At 38.0% G+C, this 25,131-nt stretch overlaps 2 protein-coding genes across 4 annotated transcripts; both read left to right on the top strand.

Annotated features, from left to right (window-relative positions):
• Positions 1–15,820: 15,820 nt before the first annotated feature.
• Positions 15,821–21,012, top strand: LOC118479591 (probable U6 snRNA-associated Sm-like protein LSm4). Its single transcript, XM_035974199.1, has 3 exons — positions 15,821–16,092; positions 20,617–20,914; positions 20,998–21,012. The coding sequence occupies exons 1-3, from the start codon at positions 15,821–15,823 to the stop codon at positions 21,010–21,012; spliced, it is 585 nt and encodes a 194-aa protein (XP_035830092.1).
• On the top strand, positions 19,720–23,740 carry LOC110910663. Of its 3 annotated transcripts, none has more exons than XM_035974675.1 (8): positions 19,720–20,059; positions 21,038–21,259; positions 21,349–21,472; positions 21,549–21,773; positions 21,857–21,988; positions 22,288–22,437; positions 22,516–22,719; positions 23,394–23,740. In XM_035974675.1, the coding sequence occupies exons 2-8, from the start codon at positions 21,195–21,197 to the stop codon at positions 23,538–23,540; spliced, it is 1,047 nt and encodes a 348-aa protein (XP_035830568.1). In that variant the 5' UTR covers positions 19,720–20,059; positions 21,038–21,194; the 3' UTR covers positions 23,541–23,740. The 3 variants fall into 3 exon arrangements, with proteins under 3 accessions (XP_035830568.1, XP_035830567.1, XP_022010962.1); XM_035974674.1 differs by having other exon boundaries at positions 19,720–20,063; XM_022155270.2 differs by having other exon boundaries at positions 19,720–20,063; positions 20,617–21,270.
• Positions 23,741–25,131: the final 1,391 nt, after the last annotated feature.

Raw genomic sequence — 25,131 nt, 5'->3', positions numbered from 1 at the left:
TAACGCGAGGCCCCCAGGGACCCCACCGCGTCACGCGACGCCCTCCCTGAACCTTTTCAATACGTTTAAACTTGAACCTGTTCGCTGTAATCCCATTTTTCCCCTTTTCAAAACCCTAAAACGCGAATTTCACATAAAACACCATAACTCACTCGTTTCTTCACCAAATCACTCCGTTCTTCTTCCAAAATCACCACAATCACGTTCCCCACAATCTTAGCCATCTATTTCACCCGATTTCGCACCCCATTTTCACGTTTTTGGGCAAATTCGTGTGCACAAAGTTCAAGACTTCCTTTTTCTTGTTCAATCCGATTCCAAGGTATGTTTTCTGTAATTTCTCACTAGTAGGTAGCTTTATTGCTTTGTTTTAGTGTCGGGTCAGTCTTGTTTTGGTGTTAGGGTTTGTGTAGAGTCTTCAAGTTAGACTTTTTGCTCCTTTTTGTCATGTTAGTGGTATGTGGGTGGTAATGTTTGGATGTTTACATACAAATCGGGTCTGCGGATGGTTCGGGTTGGTTTGCTTGAGGTTGTTTGACACTTGTGGGGTATGTTTGGACTACTAGGCATCATGTTTAAGCTTTATGGGCTTGTTTGGGTATAACTATGGATTTTTGCTAAAAAAAATAAGTTTTTGAACTGATTTTTGCAAATGAAACTAGTTTTCTTAACAGATTTTGTTGCTACCAATGTTATGTCGAGGTTTAAAATGTCCAACTCTCACGTGTTTTCGCCTCAAGTGTGGGGATATTTTGGCACTTATGCTTAATTGAGGACAATTAAAGTGCCGGGAGGAGATAGTGTACATTGAGTCGTAGTTCGTTCGAGTCGTGAGTCTAGAAGTGTTTTTAGGATAGTAGTTTGAGTCTAGTGTCGGGTTTACTTATATGCATGTACAAGTTCACAACTTTTTGCCCGTACTCAATCTCCATCCGGGTAGAATGATGTGTAACTTACGCCTTTGTAAACGGTAACCCAATTTTTCGAAATTAGCCGCGAACGAAATGCTATATGGCTATTTCTTTATTGTTTTACTTTTTCTTTCATAAAAAAAATATAAAAACACAAAAAAAAATTTAAAAAATTAAAAATACCAAAAATAGCTTGTGGTACTAACAATCTGCATTGGTTTCTTGTCAAATATTTCTTGTTTTGCAGATCATGTCAGGTGCAGGGTCCTCGTCAAACCCAAGAAAAAGAAGAATCAAGTATCGTGGGAACGACAGGAGAGTGTACGCCCGGCTTGACAAGTTGAGTGATCATCCGATGTTAGATTTTGAAGAAGATACCGAAGAAAGGGTTAAGTTGAAAAAGTATGTGGTAACTCAAACTCTGGAGCATCGAGTTATAGATTGGGAATGGTTGGAGAGTATGGGGGCAAGTGATAGGGTCGCGGAGTTGTTAGGACCAAGGTTGCGGATGGCTATGGATGCGTGTGAAGAGACGCAATATACCGAGCTTACTATAGAGTTTCATTGTACCTTCCGTCACAAGGAGGGTGCATTTTCTGAAGCTAATGCGGTATCATTTTCTTTGGGGCGAAATTTGTATGAGATGTCTATACCTCAATTTGGAGTGGCATTGGGTTTGTATTCGCCGGAAGAGGTGGCGACGGAAGAGTTCGTTAATGGGTTACGGGGTGTGTTTAACCATGCTAGGCCGAAGAGTTTAGGCCCGACAGAATTGGGTGAATTTTGGGATTCGATCTCGACACAGTCGTTCTTGCACACGAACCTTATCACGTCGGTTCGTGATCCGATTTACAGGTTTATTTTAAAGATGTTAGCGACGACTGTTGTGGCGAGGAAGTCGGGGGAAAACAAGGCGAATTGGCTAGATATTTTCGCATTGATGTGTATGGTGGAGAAGCGGAACTGGAACTTGGCTAGCTTCTTTGTGTGGTCATTCAATAGGCCTCGTCGGGGAGGTAAAAGGGCTGCTATGGATATGGGCCCTTACATAGCTTGGTTGGCAAAGAATATTCGGGCCCTCACAAAGTACAAGCTTGATCAGATGAATAAGGGTATGCCAACAGTTCGTTGGGGTGTTGTGGACCTTCAGTTGGCAGGTATTCTTACCCACTCGGATCCGCCAGAGTGGAACCATGAGGTTGGTGCTCCTCCACCACGACAGCCGGTACCTTGAGAGAGGCGTGCGGTCCCACCACCACAGCCGGTTAGACCGCCGAGACCCGACCCGTTCACTCCCGAGGCTGCTTTTGACTACACGCAGCAGAGGTTGGATCAGATGGACAGCAGGATGCGGGTTGACCACCAGTGGACCATGTAGAGCCACCACCGACAGGATGATATGCTCAGGTACATGATGTCAGGTATGCAATTAGGTGCACCGATACCACAGCCCTTTGCAGGACTATTACCTCCACCAGTTTATGGAGGCGATCAGCAGACCCCGTATGTTTATGGTCAGTACCCGGGGTATGACCAGTGGGGAGGTCAGAGTGGGTATGCCTACAGTGGTCAGTTCGGTTGGCAGCAGGCTGGCGGTTCAGGTACTCAACAGATGGAGGAGGATTCTGGGGATGATGAGGAGTGATGTAGCAGATGGACTGAAGCAACATATATCCTTTGATATTTTTATTTTTATTTATGCTGTTTTGGTAGATTCGATATGGTTGTATTAGCAGACATATTTTTATTTTTCGTTTGAACTTGGATTTGTGGAACGATGAACGCTTGGTAGTAGTTGGTTTGGTATGTTATGTGGTTTTAGGTTGATGATTTGGAGCCGCTTTCCGTTCGTGTGTGAGGGAGTTTGGTATTGTTTGCTGAGCACGTTCGGTATTGGAGGGCTATGTGGAAACGACTGGCGCTTTGACAGTCTCACATATTGAGTTAAGTCGTTTTCCTTCTTTTTGTTGTTGTTGTATTTTTATTTTTTTATTTCGTCGTCGAGTCTAGTTAGTTAGTTCGTTATTTAGTTTTTCTTTTTAGGTAGTGTTGAGTTGTATTTTCGTTCTTGCATTAGGGACAATGCAATCTCTAAGTGTGGGGATGGGATACATGTAAATATTGAGTCTTAACTATGAAAAAAATAAAAAAAAATTAAAAAATTGAAAAAAAAAATTGAAAAAATAGAAAATGTCCTTCGAAAAAAAAAGAAGTTTGCAATTAAAACGGAAAATGATAGAAAAAACAAAGTTTTGCTCGGGTTCTAATAATAATAATATGAGATTATAATAAACTGAGTTTGCGTCTAGTGTGGGATATGTGGATAGGCCCGGGTTTTGGTTCTAAGTCCCTTTGAGTTAATATACCTTAATTGTCGGTCTGCTAGTGGGTTCTCGCCTGGGAAATATGGGAAACTAAAACCGGCAAAAATAGTATAAGGGGCGCCGTTATAAGCTAAGATAGTTAGAGTTTTTTTATCATATCTCGCTGAAAAAGAAAAAAAAAATAGAATAAAAGTGAGCTAGAAACTAAATGAAAGTAACACAGGCCTATGTAATCCGAGTTGGGGATAGCGACTCTACAGCCGGAATGCCTCTGGGATGTGTGAAATCGACTTGCCGAATAAAAGTACCGAAACCTATGTAATCTGTGATTGGGGATAGTGACTCTACAGTCGGAATACCGCTGGGTTAGGGAAAGCATCGTCTAGTCTCACGAATGAAAAAAAAAAAGCAAGAAAGAAAAGAAAAAAAAAGAAAAAAATGATGAAAAAAATATAGATTTGATTTCAAACTCTCTTTATCTTGGTATAAGACGGTTAGGAATTGGTCAAATGACCGTTCTTTTAGTCCTATAAGCTTGAGTTGGGAGTAGGTGGACTGTAAATTCTAGCGTGAGACCCTAGGTAGACTGACCGCACTTAAACTAAATTTACATGATAAGGGATTAGGATTGGATTCGGGTTTAAAGGGATAAGTATATTCGCAATCGCGGCTAACGCAAATCTTGGTTTTAATTAATTATACCTATACTTTTGACCCGAGTAATTGTTTGTTTCTGATTCCGTTGCATAATTCTTTTTCGAGGACGAAAAAAGAGTAAGTGTGGGGATGTTTGATGTACTGAAAAGTACATATGTTTATAGTGTATATTTTGGTCAGTTTTCAGTCGTTTTGAGTCTGTTTTAGGTTAGAACTATGATACTGCTGACGTTAAGCTTTGATTTCAGGTCCCGTAGCTTAAAGTGTTGAAAAACGAGGAAAAACGAGCAGTTCGGAAGAAAAACGGGATTCGTACGCGCGTCGGAGAAGCTGGAAATCAGAAAATAATAAAAAAAAATCAAGAAATTGAGCTTTGAGGCACCGCGTGACGCCACACCACCCTCGCGTCGCGCGAGGGTCCTGATTTTGACCGGATTTGACTTTCAGATTAGGGTTTGACTTTTAATGCCCAAGAAACTGAACAGAAACCCTAAGTTACGAATTGGAGAGACTTTGAAGCATTCTTGGAGCATTCTTTGAAGGCAATCGGAGATTTGAAGGCACGGGAATCATTGGTACGAGTCAAGAGTGAAGAATCGAAGATTTAATCGGGTTTTCTAATCCCTTATTTTGACGATTACTTTCGTGAAACTTTGTTACGATGAATTCTTTGTTAGACAATTTCGTTTTGTGTTTGATTACTAAGATGCTTGGCTAAACATTTAAACCACCTAGACTATGATGATTGGATTGATATAAAGATTTTACCCTTTTCGTTATTTGCATGGTGTTTATGGATTGATTGTGTCTTGTAAAAGGTTTGATTTAATGATTTGATGTGTATGCGTGCTTTGATTCGGTTTATTATTGTTATTTGCTTCGTATGATTCTTAGTGACGGTCTATATCACAACATAGAGTCATATTAGGGTTTAGGGCTTCGGTGAGCGTCTATATCACATAAGAAAACCTTCACTCTTTAGGGAGAATCGTGCGATAACCTCTAGAAGTAACTAATAATAATTTGCTAGGTCTTAGTGTTCTACTAGTCCTAATAACTGGGAAGTGAGGGGCTATTGGTAGGTCTTACCCGGCGAATTGCTTTAGATAGGCCTTGGGAAAGGTTATGTCTTGGTTTACCTGTCGGTCTTATTAGTCTATCAAATCAAATCTATTACTTCAAACTACCCTAGATCTAGGATTGGGAAAGAATAGGTCAACATTAGGGTACTTACACAATAAATTAGATAACTGGGAAGAAGTCTAATAACCGGTAGGATTAACGGCCTAGGTAGTGTCACAGGTTTCTCCTTGAGAAGGGTCGAGGGGCCTCGTTGATTCTTAATAGGTTTAGTATCATACGATCCCGGTTCCATAACTCGTGCATTTAACTTAATTGGTAATTTCTTAAAAACAATCCAGGATTCTTGTCTAGGTGGTCCAGTTCTCATATAAGTAAAGTTCACAGTCTTCGTTCGTCTCTAGTCTAGTTCTAGTTTAATTTAGTAGTTTAATATAGATTTCCTAGATTTTCCGTAACCCCCCCCCCAAACAATTAAAACAAGTTAAGTCGTGTCTGTCAGTGTCTAGTCAGAGTCTAGTTTACGTGATAAATAGAGTCTCGTGGTTCGATATCCGGACTTCCTAGTTTATACTACATTGATCGGTACACTTGCCGATTGTGTGGTTTAGGTCGAGTCTAGAATTTAAAGCTTTTTAGTGTCTAGCTTAGAGAGTCTGATTTAGTTAGTTTTTAATAGTCTGTTTAGCACACATCAATTAACCTATTAGGATGCTAACGGGTCTTTAATTTAGTCAAGGACTTAGACCGACTAGCTAGAAGGAAACCGTACGGTTCTAAACGCTAGATTAAGCGGAGACCGGAATAGGATGTGGTTTAGACCCGACAAGCTTGGATACTTGTATAACATGGGTAAACTAAACACATTCTGGAAATTGAGAATTTAATGATAAGGTTTGACCCGTTTCGGCTATTATACGTAAACTAGTCACGTAAACCGATCCGAACGCATAAACGCGTAACGGGTAACCAAATAAATTATATACAAGTCTTAATCGTTATTATGCTCAAAATATGTTAATACATCAGTAAGATGTTAACATATATGCCCAAAATGTAATTTAAACCAAAATAAATCCCTTAAGGTATTTTGGTAATTTTAATGCCCATAAAAGAGTTTAAATATTAAACTGAGTTTCAGGTCTGGTTTAATCAGTAAAAAGATGCATTTTTATAAGTTATATCAGTAGGGTATTTTATATATGCGAAATTTATCTTATATAATCAAACTATGCATCGTAGGGGCAGTTTGGTAATTTCACATAGGCTTTAAAGGTCAAAATACACTTCTGAGTTTTAAAAACTTTGGCTTACTATCTAATTATATAAACTAGCTTAAAACATCAGTGGGTAATAAGTTTTATATGCCAAATATAGTTTTAACTCAAACTATGTGCTAAAAACGCTTAAAAGTCGATTTTTAGGGATATTCGGGTTAAAACAGGAAATCTGAGTTTTTGATCAATTTATAAAGTTTAAAATACTTTATTTATCATGTAGAATCGGTAGCAAAAGGTTTGGTATTAAAAGGTTATGTAAAACTCATTTTATGCATGAAAAGGGGTAAAACCGACAATTACCGAAATCAAGCTATAATCCTATGTTATGCTCAGCCTAAAAATAAATAAAAATCATCAAAAATCCAAAAATATTATTTTACATCAGTAGGTAAAAAGTTTGGTATTTAAAATCGGGTTTAGATAGGCTTTATGTTAATTACGCTATTTAAATAATAAAAAGCTCCTTAATTACGCTATTGAGCATAACTCCTATTCTAGACCTCAAACCGATGTCAAATTTTTGGGACATGTCTAAATATCAGTAGCAAAGGTGTTAGTTCATTCACATTGTTAAAAATCTCAGTTCTATGTTAAAAGGGCGTTTATGGCATTATTAAGCATAATTACGATCAAGTGCATATAATTCAAACCACTAGGCACCATGCAATATAACTCCAGAGGGTTATACTACTAAGTAACGTGGTCCTAACTGAAGCTTAAAACATGGAAGAATTAAGCTTAAACGGGTCAGAACTGAAAGTCAAAGAAAAAGTCAAGCTTTTGCGACTTTCGGTTATAAACTGACCTTAGACTATTAATTGCTGGGTTAGGACTGATAAAACATGTTTTAATATTAATTACCAAGTCATTAGAATGCTAAAATATAATTTAGAACCTCTAGTTTATTAATTTTAATCATTTTCAAACATTCTATCCAGTTTGACTTTTTGTCAAACTACTTTGACCCGACAATTGACCAGTCAAACTAGATAATTAGGAGGTGCCCTTTTAAGGGTTAATCACCTACCTTAATATGGTCCCATAACCACTTTCAATTTGATCAGTGGCTGGTCCATATGTAATTAAAATGAAAGTTAAACTTAATTTGCGATAAGTTTGACTTATAGACAATTAAGCTATTTAAAACAACTAAACAAGTAATTAGAGGCTTACTAAAGGTCCTAGCAATCTTTTCTACACTTCAAAGTCTTCTCCTTGTCCTAAGCAAGCTCTAGAAGTAGTAGAGTGGAAGATGGTTGCAAATGTGCTTATGAACACAATAGCAAGACCCTTTATATATTGAATTGCAAGATCATGGATCACTTCCAGGTGTAATGGGACATCCTTGGATCACCCCAGGTGTTCTAGTTGATGAAATAAACCGACATATAGCTCCTTAGGTCGTTACAAACTAGGTTAAGGTGGTGGAACAGCCGAAACCCGCACCTGGCATGAATTTACTGATCTGGCACTTTTAGGCGGGCCGCGTAAGCCATAGGGGGGGGGGGCTTACGCGGGCCGCGTGGACTGTCTAATCAGGTAAAACAAGTTTCAATGTTGGCAGCTTTAGTCCCTGATTGTTTTTAACCCTTTTTAACCTTGTTTTTGACATGTAGGGCCCTTGCAGTTAGTTTGGTGAAACTCAAGGATGAATAAACAAACTTCGTTAGGCTCGGGTTCGTTAAATATCACTATATAAGCAAGTTTCGTCAAGTTGACGCTTTTAGCCCAAAGTCTTGAAAACATGCTTAATGATCTCGAAACCACGTGAAATTTATACCACTTATTCTTGAGAGTATATTTGAATATTTTGAAGCATCGGTTTCGTTAAAAGGTCACTCAGAGGTCAGAATTGACATATTGACACGCTTAACCCTTGTAGTTTTATAATCTTCCAATTATTTTCACAAACGGCTTCTTACATTCAATCAATCACCCGATTAAGAATGTATTTATCATGTGTGGTCATTCAGAGGTTCAAGTTTGGCATATTGACACTTTTAGTCCTTTTGTAAGCATAGTTTCACTGTTTGTCAACTTTAGTCCTTCAAACTCAATCTTTTACATGTTTAGAGTCTAGGACACGTGTCTATACATAATTGGACATGTTTTTACGTGGTGTTACAAAAAGGTCCTCTAAGCAAAAAATGAATAGGCATCCTTTTGGTTATCAACATCTGACAGGAGACGGTCCACAACAATGGTTATTGAAAAATGTTAAAAAATATGTTCAAACCCCTGACTTAACCACTGTTTATGCTCCTGGACTTGACTACGTGATTTGAATATCCATTACTTGATTACACTTTCAAAATAAATCATTACGTGATTACACATTCAATATAAATCCATTACTTGATTACACATTCAATATGATTTGTTATAACCGATGTTATTACAATTATGCCTATTACGTGATTACACACATCAATAATAAGAACTTGATTATTTATGCTTTATTACGTAACTAAATCACATAGACATGTAAAAATACATAGCCAACTATTGTTACGTAATAACGAAATCACTTAGTGTGGTTTCACATACTATAATGTAATCACGTAATGGGTATTCAAAATCACGTAATCACGTAGTATATGTTGGATATTTAAAATCACGTAATTATGTAATGGGTATTCAAAATCCTGTAATTTTTAAAAGAAAACTATAGCAATATGTTGTCCGAATTAAAGAGAATGAAATGCTCGTTAATATAGTGTAATTTTTTTTAAAAAAATCTTTGATTGTGTATATATATTATCTTGTCATTTTTTCTTCTTTAATTTGTAATCGTTTCTATTTCTTATTTTCTGACAAGAGAACACAAATGTATTAACGTTCATTATTAGTATAGTTCTATCTCTGGTCTATGTAAGGCAGACTTTTCTCTGTAAATACTATCCTAGAGAATTCAATAAAATCTTTGCATTCTCAATGCTTCTTTTGACACACTAAATTCCTCTCTGATACTCCATAGCACAACCTCCTAACCCCTTAGTTTCATCTATTGTTCTTCATATTATATTCCAAAAAAGAGGTTTTTTTTTACCTTTTGTTACCCTGTGTTCAATCTGTTGTATATAAATGTCACAACCCCAAAATCCACAAGCGGAATATCACCGCATGGAGGCGTGACATGACCAGGATCAAGCCACCAAGCATATTGAACAAGGTTAGGCACAAGAGTTGGTTCGCGAGGGTAGGATCTAATCGTCCTAGGATGGGTTGATATGGCAGGTTATACCTCCTGCAGGGACAGCTGCGAGTGCCTCGGCCACTCGTTCATTGATTAGAGCCATCAGCTGGGCTTGAGTCAAGTTCAGAGGTCCACTCATGATCTTCACAACGAAGAACCGTAAGTGAGAAAAGTGTCGCGAAAGTGCGTAAGCGTGAGATGATAGAAGAGAGTAAGCACACAAGGTTTAAATAGCAGTTATCACGTTAACTAATGCACACTGTGAACTATCTGACCGACAATATAAACATAAATCATACCACCTATTGTGTCGAGTCTTGCACGTGGAGCGAAGCGTCGTTGTGGATCATTGAGCACTGTACAGGTTATAGTCTGGTTTTGTCAAAAAGCTTTTCCCTTTTTAAAACCAAGTTCACTATAATCAATGGCTCTGATACCAATATGTCACACCCCCAAAATCCACAAGCGGAGTATCACCGCATGGAGGCGTGACATGACCAGGATCAAGCCACCAATCATATTGAACAATGTATTTAAAATAGATAACATCCAACCACGCAATATAATTGGTGTTCAAAAACGAGTTAAACAAGTTCAAATTAAACAGCGGAAGCATAAAACGAAAAACCAAAACATAATTTCAATTGTTTAAAAAGTTTAACATGGCACACGACTATCCATGTCCCACAATGACCACGCCTCCTCGTGCAAGCTTCATAAATACCTAACGACCTGCAAGGCATGTAACAAGGAGTCTGCAACAAAGTTGAGCGAGTTCACAGTTGGTTGTTTAGTTTTAAAAGTTTCTTTTGAAAACCATAAGTTGTTTCGTAAACCACGAGTTAACCAGTATCTTTGTTTTTCCCAAACCATACCCATAATCAGTGGGGCTTCCCCATGTGAACCACTAGACCGTTACCATATCGACAACTGACGAAAGTAAGTTGTGCCCTAAGTCAATGTCTATCATCATTGACTGAGTGCCCAGATCCATTAGTACACGCCCGTCCTACCGGAACGGTGTGAGGCTTGTCAACCCTAATAGCGCTATTAACTAATGACCCGCTCGCCATTGGCTCGGCGATTAAGTCGATATAAAAATGAGGGACTTAATGATAGAGTTTTGTCTAGTAAGTTTTAAGGTTGTTGTCCTACCCAAGGAGGACGAACGTATGTATCCTACCCAAGGAGAATACGTAGGATTAATATTGGCATCCTACCCATGGAGGATGGCGGTACATATCCTACCCAAGAAGGATATGCAGGTTCCGTTTTAGTTCTTTAACCCATTCCCAACCACCGGGAATCCCATGCCTTAGTAAGAGTGTGAACTCACCTTGGTTTGCTCAGTTAGATTAGTTACTCTAATAATCAGAAATCAAGCACGCCCTAATAAGGAACAGATAACAATCAGTTTTTCGTGCATGCATAACACGTATCCTACGTACGGTTTATCTACTCACTACTTCTATCACATACCACACAATTCAAATGTCACACTCTGACTTTTGTGGAAAGATCATAGTTAAAAATACACTTGTAACACTTGTTAGGAAATATTTCTATGTGTTGGATTTTTTTTTTGAAAAATTTCGCCATAGTTCCCTTTGTAAATGGAGGCGTCCATGCTAATAAGCATATCATTTTCTTTTCCAAAAATTATTCAACAATCAACAACAATTTACCAAGAGCAAACTATTCCATTTACAAACCAACATGAACTTGATGTCTCATAAAAACGCGTAGTAACTTGGTGAGGCGTTTAGTGGGTTTAGTTACCCTCCAAAGTGTGTTTACTTTATTTAAAATCTCATTCTCGGGATTTTTAGATGTTCACAACTTGTGAACCTATTTTACAAAAATATTTATTTACAACATTTTCACGTGTCACTAGTATCCATATACTTACTTTATTTCCAAAATAGTGTAAGGATCATGATCTTTCAAAAACTGTCTTTTAAACTTGGTTTATTTAGGAAAATCATTCACAAGTATTAGATCTACAAGATCACTAGTTCACTTGGGTTATTATTTCTCAAGAAAAATCATTTTTCTTTCAAGTTCATGTTTAGACTAGAAGATGATTATTTCATGAAAGCACATAATCATCTTTAACTTGTTAAACCATGTTTTTAATCATTCTCTAACAAGTTCCATATGATGATCAATCATCATATCACTAGTAATCATCAAGCAAACATCAACATATACCAAACAACATCATACTAAAAATATTACATCATGTTTCATCTTATTTAAGCTTATGTTTCATGATTCAAGATTCAAGTCTTTTAGTGTTCATATATCTTTCATCATAATATATCTATTAACTACTAAAAACATGAAGTAAATAAGGATTAACAAGAAGCTTACAACTAGCTTAAAGCTAGGGAAGATCAAGATCGAAAATCAAGTGGATAAAAGCTTGTGGTTGAGGTCCTTCAAGCTCCAAGAGTTCCAGACTTCGTTATTCACCTTGATACACCCTTGAGAGCACTTGGAATGCAAGACTTGAAACGAAAATGGATGGTGTGTTGACAAGGGGGGGGGGGTCGGCCGAGAGTTTAGAGGGGAGAAGGAGAGAGTGTGGTGGTGAGTTTATGTTGTGAAGATACTTATAATCTCTAATGGCTATTACCCAAAGGTTAAGATGTTCCTTGAAGTACATACATGATCACAACATATCCCAAGAGAGATCTAAATGGATTTAAGGAAGATTTGCACAAATCTTGGGTGGGGCCACTTATGGGGCCGGTTATGACACAAGGGGGGGGGGGGGTTAAATGAAAATTAGATGGTAAGTAGGTAGTTTAGTGGAAGTTAAATGGTAAAGGTCTAGCGTTATGAGTAACTTGCATTATGCAATAAGTTTAAGTGTTCGGGAGCCATAACTAACTCAGGAAAATAAAATCAATGTTTTTAACAATATTTTTGTGTTCCGGGTAGTGTCCGGTTGTTCGGTTAGGTACCGTTCCGTTAAAGTGCTAAGTTATTCCATTTAGTGTCTTGTATGTATCTTTTTGTAACACTTTTAATTCCCAACACTTAGGAGAGCATACATGACTATTTAGTCAATTTTCTGCATAAGACTAGTATGTTAACAAGCACATGTAAGTATGACGCAGTAAGCAGAAAGCAGTTAAGTAATTCAGCATAGTCATCAAGCACTTTAATTAACATTAATTAATTGTACGGATACATGTAATTATGAGGGTTGTCACATTCTCCCCTGTTAAGAAAATTTCGTTCCGAAATTTAGCACGTGGTTACTGAGGAAGCTAGTTAGGTTGCGCAGTTTCCTGGTTTTCCTGGGGTGTCACATCATCCCCCCGTTGGTTTGGAATTTCGTCCCGAAATTCTGCAGTAGCTTCAGCCTCAGTAGTGGTTGCACTTTTCTCAAACAGATGGGGATACTTGAATTTCATTTGGTCTTCTCGTTCCCAGGTATACTCTGGGCCACGACGGGAATTCCAACAAACTCGAACAAGAGGTATTCTGGTACGCTTGAGAATCTTAACGTCTCGGTCTGTGATTTCAACTGGTTCCTCGACGAATCGCAACTGGTCGTCGATTATGAGCTCCTTTAAAGGAACTATGAGGGTCTCATCTGACAGACACTTTTTCAGATTTGACACGTGGAATACGTTGTGAACTCCGTTAAGTTCTTCAGGTAGATTCAACTTGTAAGCGACTTTGCCAATTTTCTCAATGATTTCGAACGGTCCGACATAACACGGATTAAGTTTGCCTCGTTTGCCAAAACGAACTACACCTTTCCAATGTGAGACTTTGAGTAGCACCCGATCCCCAACCTGGAACTCGAGTGGCTTTCGAGTGGCTTTCTTCGCTTATCAGCATAGCTTTTCTGACGGTCACGAGCTGCCGCCATTCGTTGTCGTATCTGAGCAATCTTCTCGATTGTATCTACTACAAGTTCTGGGCCAGTGATTTGACTGTCGCCAACCTCAGCCCAACAAAGTGGTGATCGGCACTTCCGTCCGTACAATGCCTCTAAGGGAGCGGCCTGGATACTGGTGTGGTAACTGTTGTTATATGAAAACTCCACTAACAGGAGGTGCTTTTCCCAGCCATTACCAAAGTCAATTACACACGCCCTAAGCATGTCTTCAAGCGTTTGGATGGTGCGTTCAGATTGCCCATCTGTCTGTGGATGATACGCCGTGCTCATGTCTAATTGAGAACCAAAGGACTTGTGCATAGCTTGCCACAATTCAGATGTAAAATGTGAGTCACGATCAGAAATGATGGAGGTTGGCACTCCGTGCCTTGATACTACTTCCTTTAGGTAGATGTCTGCTAGAGTAGAAAACTTATCCGTTTCCTTGATAGCCAGAAAATGTGCAGACTTGGTCAGTCGATCCACGATCACCCAAATGGTATCATTTCCGCGTTGAGATCTAGGCAGGCCAGTAACGAAATCCATGGAAATTTGCTCCCATTTCCATTTCGGGATCTCTGGTTGTTGGAGTAAGCCTGATGGTTTCTGATATTCAATCTTGACTCTCGTGCAAGTCAAACATTTACTGACGTAGGTTGCTATGTTGGCTTTCATGCTAGGCCACCAGCATGTAGTCTTTAGGTCGTGGTACATCTTATCTGAACCAGGATGTACTGAGTAACGAGACTTGTGCGCTTCATCCATCACAAGTTCGCGTAAGTTTCCGTAAAGTGGCACCCAGATACGCCCTGTTACGTAGTAGGCGCCGTCTTCCTTTTGTTCTAACCGTTTCCTTGATCCTCGTAAGGATTCAGCCCTGATGTTCTCTGCTTTCAATGCTTCAACCTGAGCATCTCGTATATGAGCAGGAAGACTAAATTGGATGGTAAGCTGTAATGCTCGCACACGTTTAGGTGTAGTATCCTTTCGACTGAGGGCGTCGGCCACAACATTGGCCTTGCCCGGATGATATTTAATAGCGCATTCATAATCGTTCAAGAGCTCAACCCATCGGCGGTGCCGCATGTTTAACTCCTTTTGCTTGAAGATATGCTCGAGACTCCTGTGATCGGTGTAAATGGTGCACTTGGTACCGTACAGGTAATGTCTCCATATCTTAAGTGCGAAAACAACTGCTCCCAATTCCAAGTCGTGTGTAGTGTAGTTCCTTTCGTGAACCTTAAGTTGGCGCGATGCGTAGGCAATGACCTTGTCACGTTGCATCAACACGCAACCAAGTCCTTGGATGGAAGCGTCGCAATAAACCACAAAATCATTTGTGCCTTCAGGCAATGAGAGGATAGGCGCGCTACAGAGTCTATCTTTTATGTGCTGAAATGCAGACTCATGTACTGTTGGTGCATCCGTCTGTCGTCTACGTCTTGTATCGAGTCTTGTATAGATTGTATTAGATCAGGGCACGAGAATCGAGAAAATGGGATTTAAAGAGATTCCGCTTGAAATGACCTTGGGTCAGTTTCAAGCGAAATCACCTGAAAGTCCTGATTCCGCTCGAAGAGTAACATGCTGATTCCGCTCGAAAGATTGTTTCTGATTCCGCTTGGATGTGTTCAAGTGAAATAAGAATGGTTATATATAGGGTTGTCTCGAGCGAAATCTCAGGTGTGTGAGTGAGTTCCGGTTTGCAACGAAGTGCTGCCGAAGTGTCGAATTGCAGTAAAAGTCATTCAATCAATACAATCGACAGTTTAAAGTGTATTTCTTGCTAAATTGAACTCAGTTTCTTAGTTTCCGCCTCTGAAACTGAGATAAACTCTTCTGATCGACTCGTTCGGGTCTGAAACAGATCCTACAAGTGGTATCAGAGCTCAGGAAGAAGAGTTCTATACAATTCAGCTTCAAATTATGTTTCTTCACCATTCTTTTTCAAATATCAAAAGTTTTCTCGGTTAAAATTGGCTCAAAATTTCACTGTACATGCGCAAATATGTTTTAAGCAATCCTTAAAAGTTTTAGGTTAAAATTCGAACTAAAACTGGTCATAATTGGTATTTCGCTTGAAATCACTCGATTGAATGATGACGTCACAGTTGATTCCGCTTGAATTTTGGCTTTGATTCCGCTCAGAAATTTGATTTCGCTTGAAATTTCGGTGTGATTTCGCTTCAGACCAATATTTCGCTTGAAGTTTTCCTGTTGATTCCGCTTCAACTGAGATCCCGCTCCAAAATAATTTGGTGATTCCGCTTCAAGTTGTTTGCTGATTTCGCTCCAAATTAACTTGTGATTCCGCTCCAAAGGTTTAGATATTCCGCTCCAAAAGTATTTGGGTATTCCGCTTGAGGAAGTTTGGTGATTCCGCTCGAAACCACCTTTCGCTTGAAAGTGTTTTTGGTTGAAAGTTACTATTTCGCTTGAAAGGTCTTTTGTGATAAATTTTTGAAATCCGAATCATGGACGATGAATTTTATAACGCATTCGCTACCCCGGTTACCCCGATGAGTATTGCTCAAAACACGATGTTGGAAAATGAAACGGGAACCATGCAAAAACCGCCCAAGCTTATGAACATCGAGGAATATAAGGGATGGGAAGGACGGTTCGAAAATTGGGTACAAGCGAACTATTTAGATGCTTGGGAATGCGTGGAGACAAAGTACATTCGACCGACGAAAGATGAAGAGGAGATTCCGATCAAGGATATGAGTGTGGATGATAAAAGGAAGTACAAAAATGAAAAAATGATGTTAAGTTTGCTACAACAAGCTGTGAAGGAAGATATCATGGTCTTATTGCAGCACAATGGAAGTTCTTATTCAATCTGGAAAGCATTAAGATCAAAGTTTGTTGGTAGTCATGAAATGGTCAAAAACAAAGAGTCACTTCTAAAGAAAGAGTTTGATTTGTTTCATGGTTTAAAGAATGAGAGTACAAAACAGATTATTGAGAGATACTGTAATCTGTTAGTGAACATGAAGAGGGTGAGTATTAACAAAGATAATGAGGAGTTGATTGAAAAGTTAGCAGATGCTTTACCACACGAAACATGGGGAACTTATTTGATGATGCTAAGGAACAAGAAAGGATTCAGTAATCTGACACTTAGAAAATTCATTGAAAAATTGGAGGCTCAGGAAATGGAGCAGATCAAGATTTCTAGGATGAAAGTTTTTGATGGTGAACAAGATATAAGTCTGTACTACAAAGGAGGATTGAATGAGAAATCAACCAATTTGTCACCAAAAATTGAATCTGCTTACAACGCAAAGAACTCATCTGGAAGTTCATCAAAAGGATCAAAAAGCAACACAAGTTTCTCATCATTTCCATCATTTGATCCGAATGTTTCAACATCTAGAAATGGCAAAAAGCTTCAATGCAATATTGTTCTGAATATTGAAAATGATCAAAAATATTCCAAGGAATTAGCTAAAAGCCATATGTCTTTATTGGGAACTGTTATTGAATCTTATGGTAGTTTTGTTGCAGGACGAATCGGGAATTCAATGCTAACTAAAGAAGATTACGACCAGATAGATGCTGAAGAGATGGAGTTGATGGACATAAAGTGGTGCTTGGCTAGCGTGTTGAGGAGAGCTGAGAAATTCAAACAAATCACAGGAAGGGATGATCTTCGTGAGGCAAATGTTTCTACTTTGGGTTTTGACAAATCTAAAGTTACTTGTTTTCGCTGCAGGGAAAAAGGACACTTCAAGAGGGAGTGCACAAACCGCGAAGCAAGTGGAGCTCAAAATCCGTTCAACAACAACAATGATTATTACAGGAAGGCCATTTACCATCAAGTTGCTCAACAACCACCTCAACAACATCAACATCAAGCACAAACAGCACATGGAAGAAATATGATTGATGATTCATCAAAGAGAGCTTTTGTAGTGAATCAAAGTGAACAGAAGTCATCAACTGGGTACAACTGGGATAAATATATTCCAACTGATGGAAAAGCATGTGTGATTGATCAAGATGACGAAAAACTACCTGAAGGGTTTAGCTGGGAGAATTTTACTTGGGATGATTATATTCCTGATCAAGCTACAGCTCACACAGCTTTTGTTACCAGGATTGAAGAGGATAGTGATGATGATAGCACTGAATACTATGCAAAAAGAATGGCAGAACACTTGAAGATGATGGCAGAAACTGACAGTGAAGATGAGAAAATCAAGAAGAAAAAGAAGAAAGTCAAGACACCGGTGAGTAGTGATGATGAAGAAACTCCGGCGGTTCGAAGAAAAGTGAAAGAAGTTCCAAAATTCAAGATAAATGAAGATGTCATTGCTAAAGAGATTCATGTAAATTGTGAAACCTGTGCTATTTTGAAGAAGAAAAACAGTGAGTTGGTAAACAACATAAACAGGTTAAAGGAATCTTATGATGTTCTCAACAAAGCAATGAATATGTACAATGATTCCAATAAAGAGCAAGCAACTGCTATAAAGACACTTCAAGGAGCTTTCATGATCAAACAAAAAGTTGTGAACAATTACATTGAGAAGTGTGCTACTCTTGAACAAAAGTTGGAGTTACAAAGGATTGAGACTGAGAGAGTAAATCGTTTGTTGAAAAGTTACTCATGTACTTCTTATGTCATTGACAAGATCTATCCGACCGTTGAAGGTTTGAAGGCATTTGAAGAAGATGAAGTGACAGAAGACACTACTAGAAATCTGGTAATTTCTGACCAAAATTTCCGACAAAACAAATTTGGTCGGAAAATTCCGACCATTTTCCAACAGAATACATACAAAAAGAATAAACAAATTTTAGCGACTGCTTTCCGACAATTTACCGACCAATAAAAAAATGGTCGGAATTTTGTAGGAAAGTTCTGACGAAGTTCCGACAAAAAAAAAACTATAAAAGCAAAAAAATAAGTGGTCGGAAAATGGTCGGAAACTAGTCGGAAACTTCCGACCATTTTCAGACCAAACATTTATATTATTCTTAATTTTTGGTTTTTTATAATGATTGATCGTGATATCATACACATACCTACGTATATGTATTGTGTGTGAATGTGTGCACTTGTATCTACGTGTGTGTATAGGTATGCATGTGTCTCAATGTATACACACATGTATAGTGAAACAGGCAAGTTCAAGTAACTAACCCCGATGGTATACACATACGTTTGTATATGTATAATACGTATAAGTTGGTAAAATAAAAAAAATATTTGATGTATAGTTATGGTGCGCAAAAGGGGGAACCGAAAAATTAACGTTTAAAACTCGAAAACGAAAATTAAAAAAACAATGGTCGGAAACTAGTTGGAAACTTCCGACCATTTTCCGACCAAACATTTATATTATTGTTAATTTTTGGTTTTTTTATTAATGATTGATCATGATATCATACACATACCTACGTAGATGTATTCTGTGTGAATGTGTGAACTTGTATCTATGTGTATGTGTGTGTGTGTATAGGTATGCATGCGTCTCAATGTATACACACATGTATAGTGAAACAGGCAAGTCTAAGTAACTGATCCCGATAGTATACACATACGTTTGTATATGTATAATACGTATAAGTTGGTAAAATAAAAAATATTTGATGTATAGTTATGGTGCGCAAAAGGGGTAACCGAAAAAATAACGTTTAAAACTCGAAAACGAAAAATAAAAATATAATGGTCGGAAACTAGTCGGAAACTTCCGACCATTTTCCGACCAAACATTTATATTATTGTTAATTTTTGGTTTTTTTTTAATAATGATTGATCATGATATCATATACATACCTAGCTATGTATATGTATTGTGTGTGAATGTATGCACTTGTATCTATGTGTATGTGCGTATGTGTATAGGTATGCATGTGTCTCAATGTATACACACATGTATAGTGAAACAGGCAAGTTTAAGTAACCGATCCCGATAGTATACACATACGTCCGTATATGTATATACGTATAAGTTGGTAAAATAAAAAATATTTGATATATAGTTATGGTGCGCAAAAGGGGGAACCGAAAAAATAACGTTTAAAACTCGGAAACAAAAATTTAAAAAAAAAGTGGTCGGAAACTAGTCGGAAATTTCCGACCATTTTCCGACCAAAAATTAGGTAATTGTTAATTTTTGTTTTTTTAATGGTTCGGTGTACGGTATCGTTATTTACCAGTATTGAAAAAATGAGGAAATAGGTACCTTTACCTAATACCAAATGCTTATCCTTAGGTTCAACCCATCAATCCACGAGCATGACCAGTTTAACGCCCTTACTTTGAGATAATAATAAGCATTGTGTATAATTTTTTATTTTTATGTTATCCAGCCAAGGCATGTCTCTCAAATCCCAGGCAATATTAATGTATGTCCTTACAAATCCCAAGTAGCTTTTCACAACTTTCCTTATCCCCACTTACATTCGTTTCTTTGAACAAAGACAAAAAAGAAACCCTAGCTCCCAAATCCCAGCCAACTACTCTCTCATCCTCTCTGGCGTAGAAAATTAAAGCCTTCCCATACAAAAATCCATTCTCTCTTCCTCTCTATCTCAGGAAATTGAAGCCTTCCCAGTAGTAACCCTTGGAGAATGTAGAAGGAAGCTGTTGTTGACGGTTCATGCGGACACCGCCAGGAAATTGAAGCCCTCCCATACCAAAAATCACCCTCTTATCTGCTGCTGGACACTCTTCACCATCTTCTTCTTCATCCAGATTTGTAGGTAAAACCCTAATTTTTTTTGGAAAAATATAAACCCTAATTTATTTGTTTTTCTTGTTGAAAAAAATTCTCTGTTAGCTGTCGTTTTCTTTTTGTTGGCTCATTTTTTTAGCCGCACACACAGAAGACAGCCTCTCATTGATACCTCTCTCGCTATCTAACTTGCTTATAATAATAATGGATTAGTTTATAGATAGTTTATTATGTATAGGAGTTATATTTTAACTTTTTGAACATTTTGTTAGCATACAGCCTCTCGTTTTCTTTATGTTGATTATTTTGAACAGGGGCAACATTATAAGTAACTGGAGTTATATTTTAACTTTTTGAATATTTTGTTAGCATACTGATCTTGAGTTAGTTATTTAACTTTGTGCAAAATTACACTATATACCATGAGATATTGTAATTACAGTATATAATTATTTTATTTTAAATACATGTTAATATAATACACTAAGTTATATATAAAAGTGGAATTGTTTTAAAGGAACTTAAAAATCTCAACGGATATTTTTTTTACAATACACTAAGTTATATATGTGTATGTATAGTAAAGCATCGGACTCTAGTGGTGGGCGTGGGCGGGGGTCAGACACCGGTGGTGGGCGTGGGCGGGGTTCGGACACCGGTGGTGGGCGTGGGCGGGGTTCGGACACCGGTGGTGGGCGGGGTTCGGACACCGGTGGTGGGCGTGGTCGTGGGCCGGACTCCGGTGGGGGGCGTGGTCGGGCGCCGGACTTTGGTGGTGGGCGTGGTCGGGCGCCGGACTATGGTGGTGGGCGTGGTCGGGCGCCGGACTCCGGTGGTGGGCGTGGGCGAGCGCAGGACTCCGGTGGTGGGCGTGGAAAGGCATTAGTATCTAGTCGTGGTCATATCTCAGAGTTGAGTCCAAGTATTAGTAGGACGTTAGGTTATGGATACGCTGGGAGTAGCAGTCGTGCTGGTGATGCTGATCCCATGGCTGACATGCAGGGGGCATTACGACGTCAAAAGAGGGTGCTTCGATGTCAACATGAGGAGGACATCTCGCAAGAGGATGAGCAGGGGTTTAACCCGTTTAGAGATCATGCCGACTCCGATGATGATGCTGATTATCATGATGACACAAATGCGACTCAACTAGCCTCTAATGCTGAAAATACGCCTCATGCAACCGCGACTCATGATCACACTCAGAGGCCTTATATCTATCGGGTCGGGAGGAAGTATGTTTTTTTGAACATTTAAATTTATGTAGTTTATTTATGTTATACATATACTTATTCGGTTATTTCTAATTGTAGGTTTGCGAATGGTAAAGTTCATAGGGCAATTAGAACTTTATTCAACGAGTGTTTTGATGGAGCTTGGGCAACGTATAGAGATGTCCCTAAGGAACTACTGGACCGCATGTTTGATCGATTTAGGGTACTACATCAGTTAGTTATTTGTATATATTATTCTAATTTGTTTTGAGCGTGCATTTATAACTTCACTTTTTTAGACACGTTATAACTGGGATCAAGCAAATGATGAAGCCATTAGAGAAGGATTTGAGAACGTGTTAAAGGACCGTTTCGCAGATATAATGTCAGATTATCGAACTGAATCAGCAAAGAAAGCTAGGGTGGCTGGGTTTGATTTCCCAGATGATAGGCTTGATTTTGAAGCAATGAGTAAGTTTCCTCCCCGCTTCGTGCATAGTGACATATGGGAAGAGTTGTGCATGGTAAGCCAGTTAATATATTATTTTTTTTTGTAATATTTTATTGCATTTTATATTATCATAGATGTATTTCTACTTTTGTATAGGGCTGGAACACAGAGGCATGGAAAAAGAAGTCTGTGAAAGGGAGAAATAATCGTAAGAAAGTTGATAATGATGATGTGATATCCCGACATACAGGGGGGTCTAGGGGATATGATGAGCATCGCATCATCTTGGTAAGTTAAATTGTATAAGTCATTCGGTTATGAAAATTCAGAAAAGGGTCTGAGAGTTTTCTAAAAATATTTAATGTTGCTTCTGTTTTTTTAATGGGCTGATTAAATAAATAAGAGTTAATATCATTCCAATTGCGTAAATAAAAGTTCATGCAACCAGTGAACTAACTATGAAATAAAATGGTAATTTCTACAACAAACAGAATCCATGCAACTAGTGAACTAACTATGAACATAGTTTTAAAAATACTTATAAACTTTAGTCATTGTTTTTACTTAAAATTATGTTGTTATTATAGGAACGGGCATTGGGCCGGCCACCCACATTTAGGGAACTCTTCCTTGCAACCCACCTTACCAAAGAGTCCAAGAAAATTTTTTGGGACGGATTGTATGATGAAAGCTTGGACGGGGCGGAGTTTTGTACTGCTCGATCTAGAAAAGCATATGTAAGATCCTGTATCATTTTTGTGTATTTATTGTATCAACTTTTAGCAAAATAGCAACCGTGTTTCTATATATTGTAGGAAGCATATGAGAGATCCATGCTCGAGAAGTATGGGGAAGACGTCACGCTACATCCGGTCGGTGATGCTGACTTGTGGGAACGTGCGCAGGGAAGGAGAGGATTTGGGATAGGATCTTCGGATCCTCATTTCATCGTTAACGGCACACCATCTTCATCGTCGGGGTCGGCGTCGTATGCGGAATACCAGCGCTCACAAGAGCAGGTATTATTAAATATTCTTTGTTCCCTGGTTTTAAGTTTTAACATTTAGTTTTAAGTTTTAACATTTAGTTTTCAGTCACGAACCACTGACCAGTCTTTTGTTACTTGGTTCGAACTAGGATTTCATTTATATGACACCTTATATGAGATGCACTGGTAATAAATTTAAAAGATGAGTATAAGAGATAAGAAAAGCATACACTCTTTTTAAGAAGAGATAAGAAAAGCATACACTCTTTTTAACTTCATTCCCTGACTTTAGAAAACAAATAAAAATTATAGAAAATTGTATAAATATATTGAAATAATGTATGTGCTGGTTATTTTGGGCTGCAAAATTTATTGTTTTAACTTCATTCCCTGCAAAATACTTGGTTCGGAACAGACCATATTAAAACGATGATTATTTTCGGTTGTCTGTCTGTGTCAGACTAGTTTAAGGTCAGAAAGGGTTATATTGGGCTGCAAAATAGATTGTTTAGGAATTTTTGGGGGGTTATATTGGGTATGGGTTCGGTCATTTGGGTCGGGTTTGGTTATTGGGTACAGGTGAAAACGGACGGCCCTACCCATCATGCGATACAGATTAAAAAAACAAGACCCAAATTAGTTACTTGTGATTGTTTTGACATCTCAATTTGTTTACTAATATCATGTATACTAAACATTTTTTAGGTGAAAAACTTGCAAGCTCAAGTGGATATGTTGCAAAACCGTGTTGAAGAGGCTCAACAACAAGTGAGAGAAGAAATGAAGGAAGAAGTGCAACGACAAATAACCGAGCTACTAAAAAAATTTGGTAATCCAGGCAATCCGTTGTAGTCTAGTTTAAGTTTATCATCTTTTGTGGTTGAACTTGTAGTTTTATAACCGTGTCGTATTTTTGTGGGAAACTTGTAATTTGACAACGGTATCATATTTTGTGGGTAAGCTCGTAATTTGATAACAGTGTTGTATTTTGTATTGAAACTTTTGAACGGGACGTGATAATCATATCTTAGTTTGTAGATTTTTGTTTTAAACATGATTTTTATAGTTTTTTCCTGCATTTTTAGCAGATTTTTTTGTTATTTTTATAATTAAAATTGTTTGGTCGGAAAATAGTAGGAAATGTAGCTCGGAAAATGGTTGGAAAAGTAGAAAAGAAATAAAAACTAATTATTAAAATTACTTGGAATTTTGTCGGAACTCTGAACATCGTTTTTTGTCGGAAACATGTAGGAAATAGTCGTCGGAATGTTGTCGGAAAAATGTAGTCAGAATTTACTCGGAATTTCGTCGGAACTTCTAACATCTTTTTTTTGTCGGAAACATGTAGGAAATAGTCGTCGGAAACATGTAGTCAGAATTTACTCGGAATTTCGTCGGAACTTCTAACATCTTTTTTTGTCGGAAATATGTAGGAAATAATCATCGGAACGTTGTCGGAAAACTTTACCGACTAGATTTTTCCGAGAAAAGCCAGTTAGTCGGAAATTGGTCGGTAACGCCGTTTTCCGACCAATTTCCGACAAAAAACTTTGTCGGAAATAGGCGTGTTTTTTAGTAGTGAGAACAATCCGAAGAAAAGACTCCAGAGAAAAGGACTGAGAAGAAGAAAGACACAAAGAAAAAGACTGACAAGAAAGATTCTGGTAAGAAACAAGGTGTCAGTTACAACAAGTGTCCACCTCCGCTGGAAGATGTATATTTGCCCAGATATCCAAATGATGAAAGAGTCAAAAAGGCTACAAACTTACAATGGGAGTCGGAGTCCTCAGTCAATTTGCTAGAAAGTATTGATGTTACGTTTACATCGTCTGACACTGATCAACAATCTCAATTGATGAAGAAAGTGGTGGATCATGTGTTAGATAACGATGAAACTGAGGAGTCAAAGTCAGAATCAATGTCGGAGTTAAAGTCTGAGTCCAGCAATCCGGGTCAAAAAGAAAAGCAGGGCAAAATAGTTTATGACAAAGAATTCCTATTATCAAAATCTAATTTGAATGATGAAACATTTAAAGTGGCATATACCTTAATTGATTCGGACAAATTATATTGTGATGAGGAATTTCCAATAAGAGGTGTCAAAACTGAAATGATAAAAAAGGTTTTCAAACTAACAGAAATCAATATTTCTGAAATAAAAGATTTAAATCTTACTGATAAACCTAAAAAATACACCTCAAGAGTTAAGCAAAGAGAAAACAAGAAAAAAGGTTATGGTTCTAGTTCTGGTTTTCAAACGAAATCTAACCATGGTAATTTCAAAAAGAAAGGGTTAGGATTTACTCCAACAGAAAAACAGAAAAATGAAAAATATGTTCGAAATTTTAAAGCAAAGATGACATTTATTGCAGGTACATCTTCTGAAGAAGAAGAAAAGAAAGCATTTTGGAGACAATCGAACAAGGAATTTCTTGCAAAGAAG

This window comes from Helianthus annuus, chromosome 6, assembly GCF_002127325.2.
Source record: "Helianthus annuus cultivar XRQ/B chromosome 6, HanXRQr2.0-SUNRISE, whole genome shotgun sequence".
Classification (NCBI taxonomy): Eukaryota; Viridiplantae; Streptophyta; class Magnoliopsida; order Asterales; family Asteraceae; genus Helianthus; species Helianthus annuus.
This window is presented reverse-complemented; position numbering and strand designations above follow the sequence as displayed.

What these genes read in the sequence shown, in the direction of transcription:
- LOC118479591 (XM_035974199.1), top strand. Translation starts at nt 15,821, where the DNA reads ATGGACGATGAATTTTATAACGCATTCGCTACCCCGGTTACCCCGATG. An exon ending in AGTGTGGATGATAAAAGGAA is followed by an intron (nt 16,093 to 20,616) that starts GTACAAAAATGA and finishes GTGTATGTATAG; the next exon opens with TAAAGCATCGGACTCTAGTG.
- LOC110910663 (XM_022155270.2), top strand. Translation starts at nt 21,023, where the DNA reads ATGGCTGACATGCAGGGGGCATTACGACGTCAAAAGAGGGTGCTTCGA. An exon ending in ATCTATCGGGTCGGGAGGAA is followed by an intron (nt 21,271 to 21,348) that starts GTATGTTTTTTT and finishes TTCTAATTGTAG; the next exon opens with GTTTGCGAATGGTAAAGTTC. An exon ending in ATGAGCATCGCATCATCTTG is followed by an intron (nt 21,989 to 22,287) that starts GTAAGTTAAATT and finishes TTGTTATTATAG; the next exon opens with GAACGGGCATTGGGCCGGCC.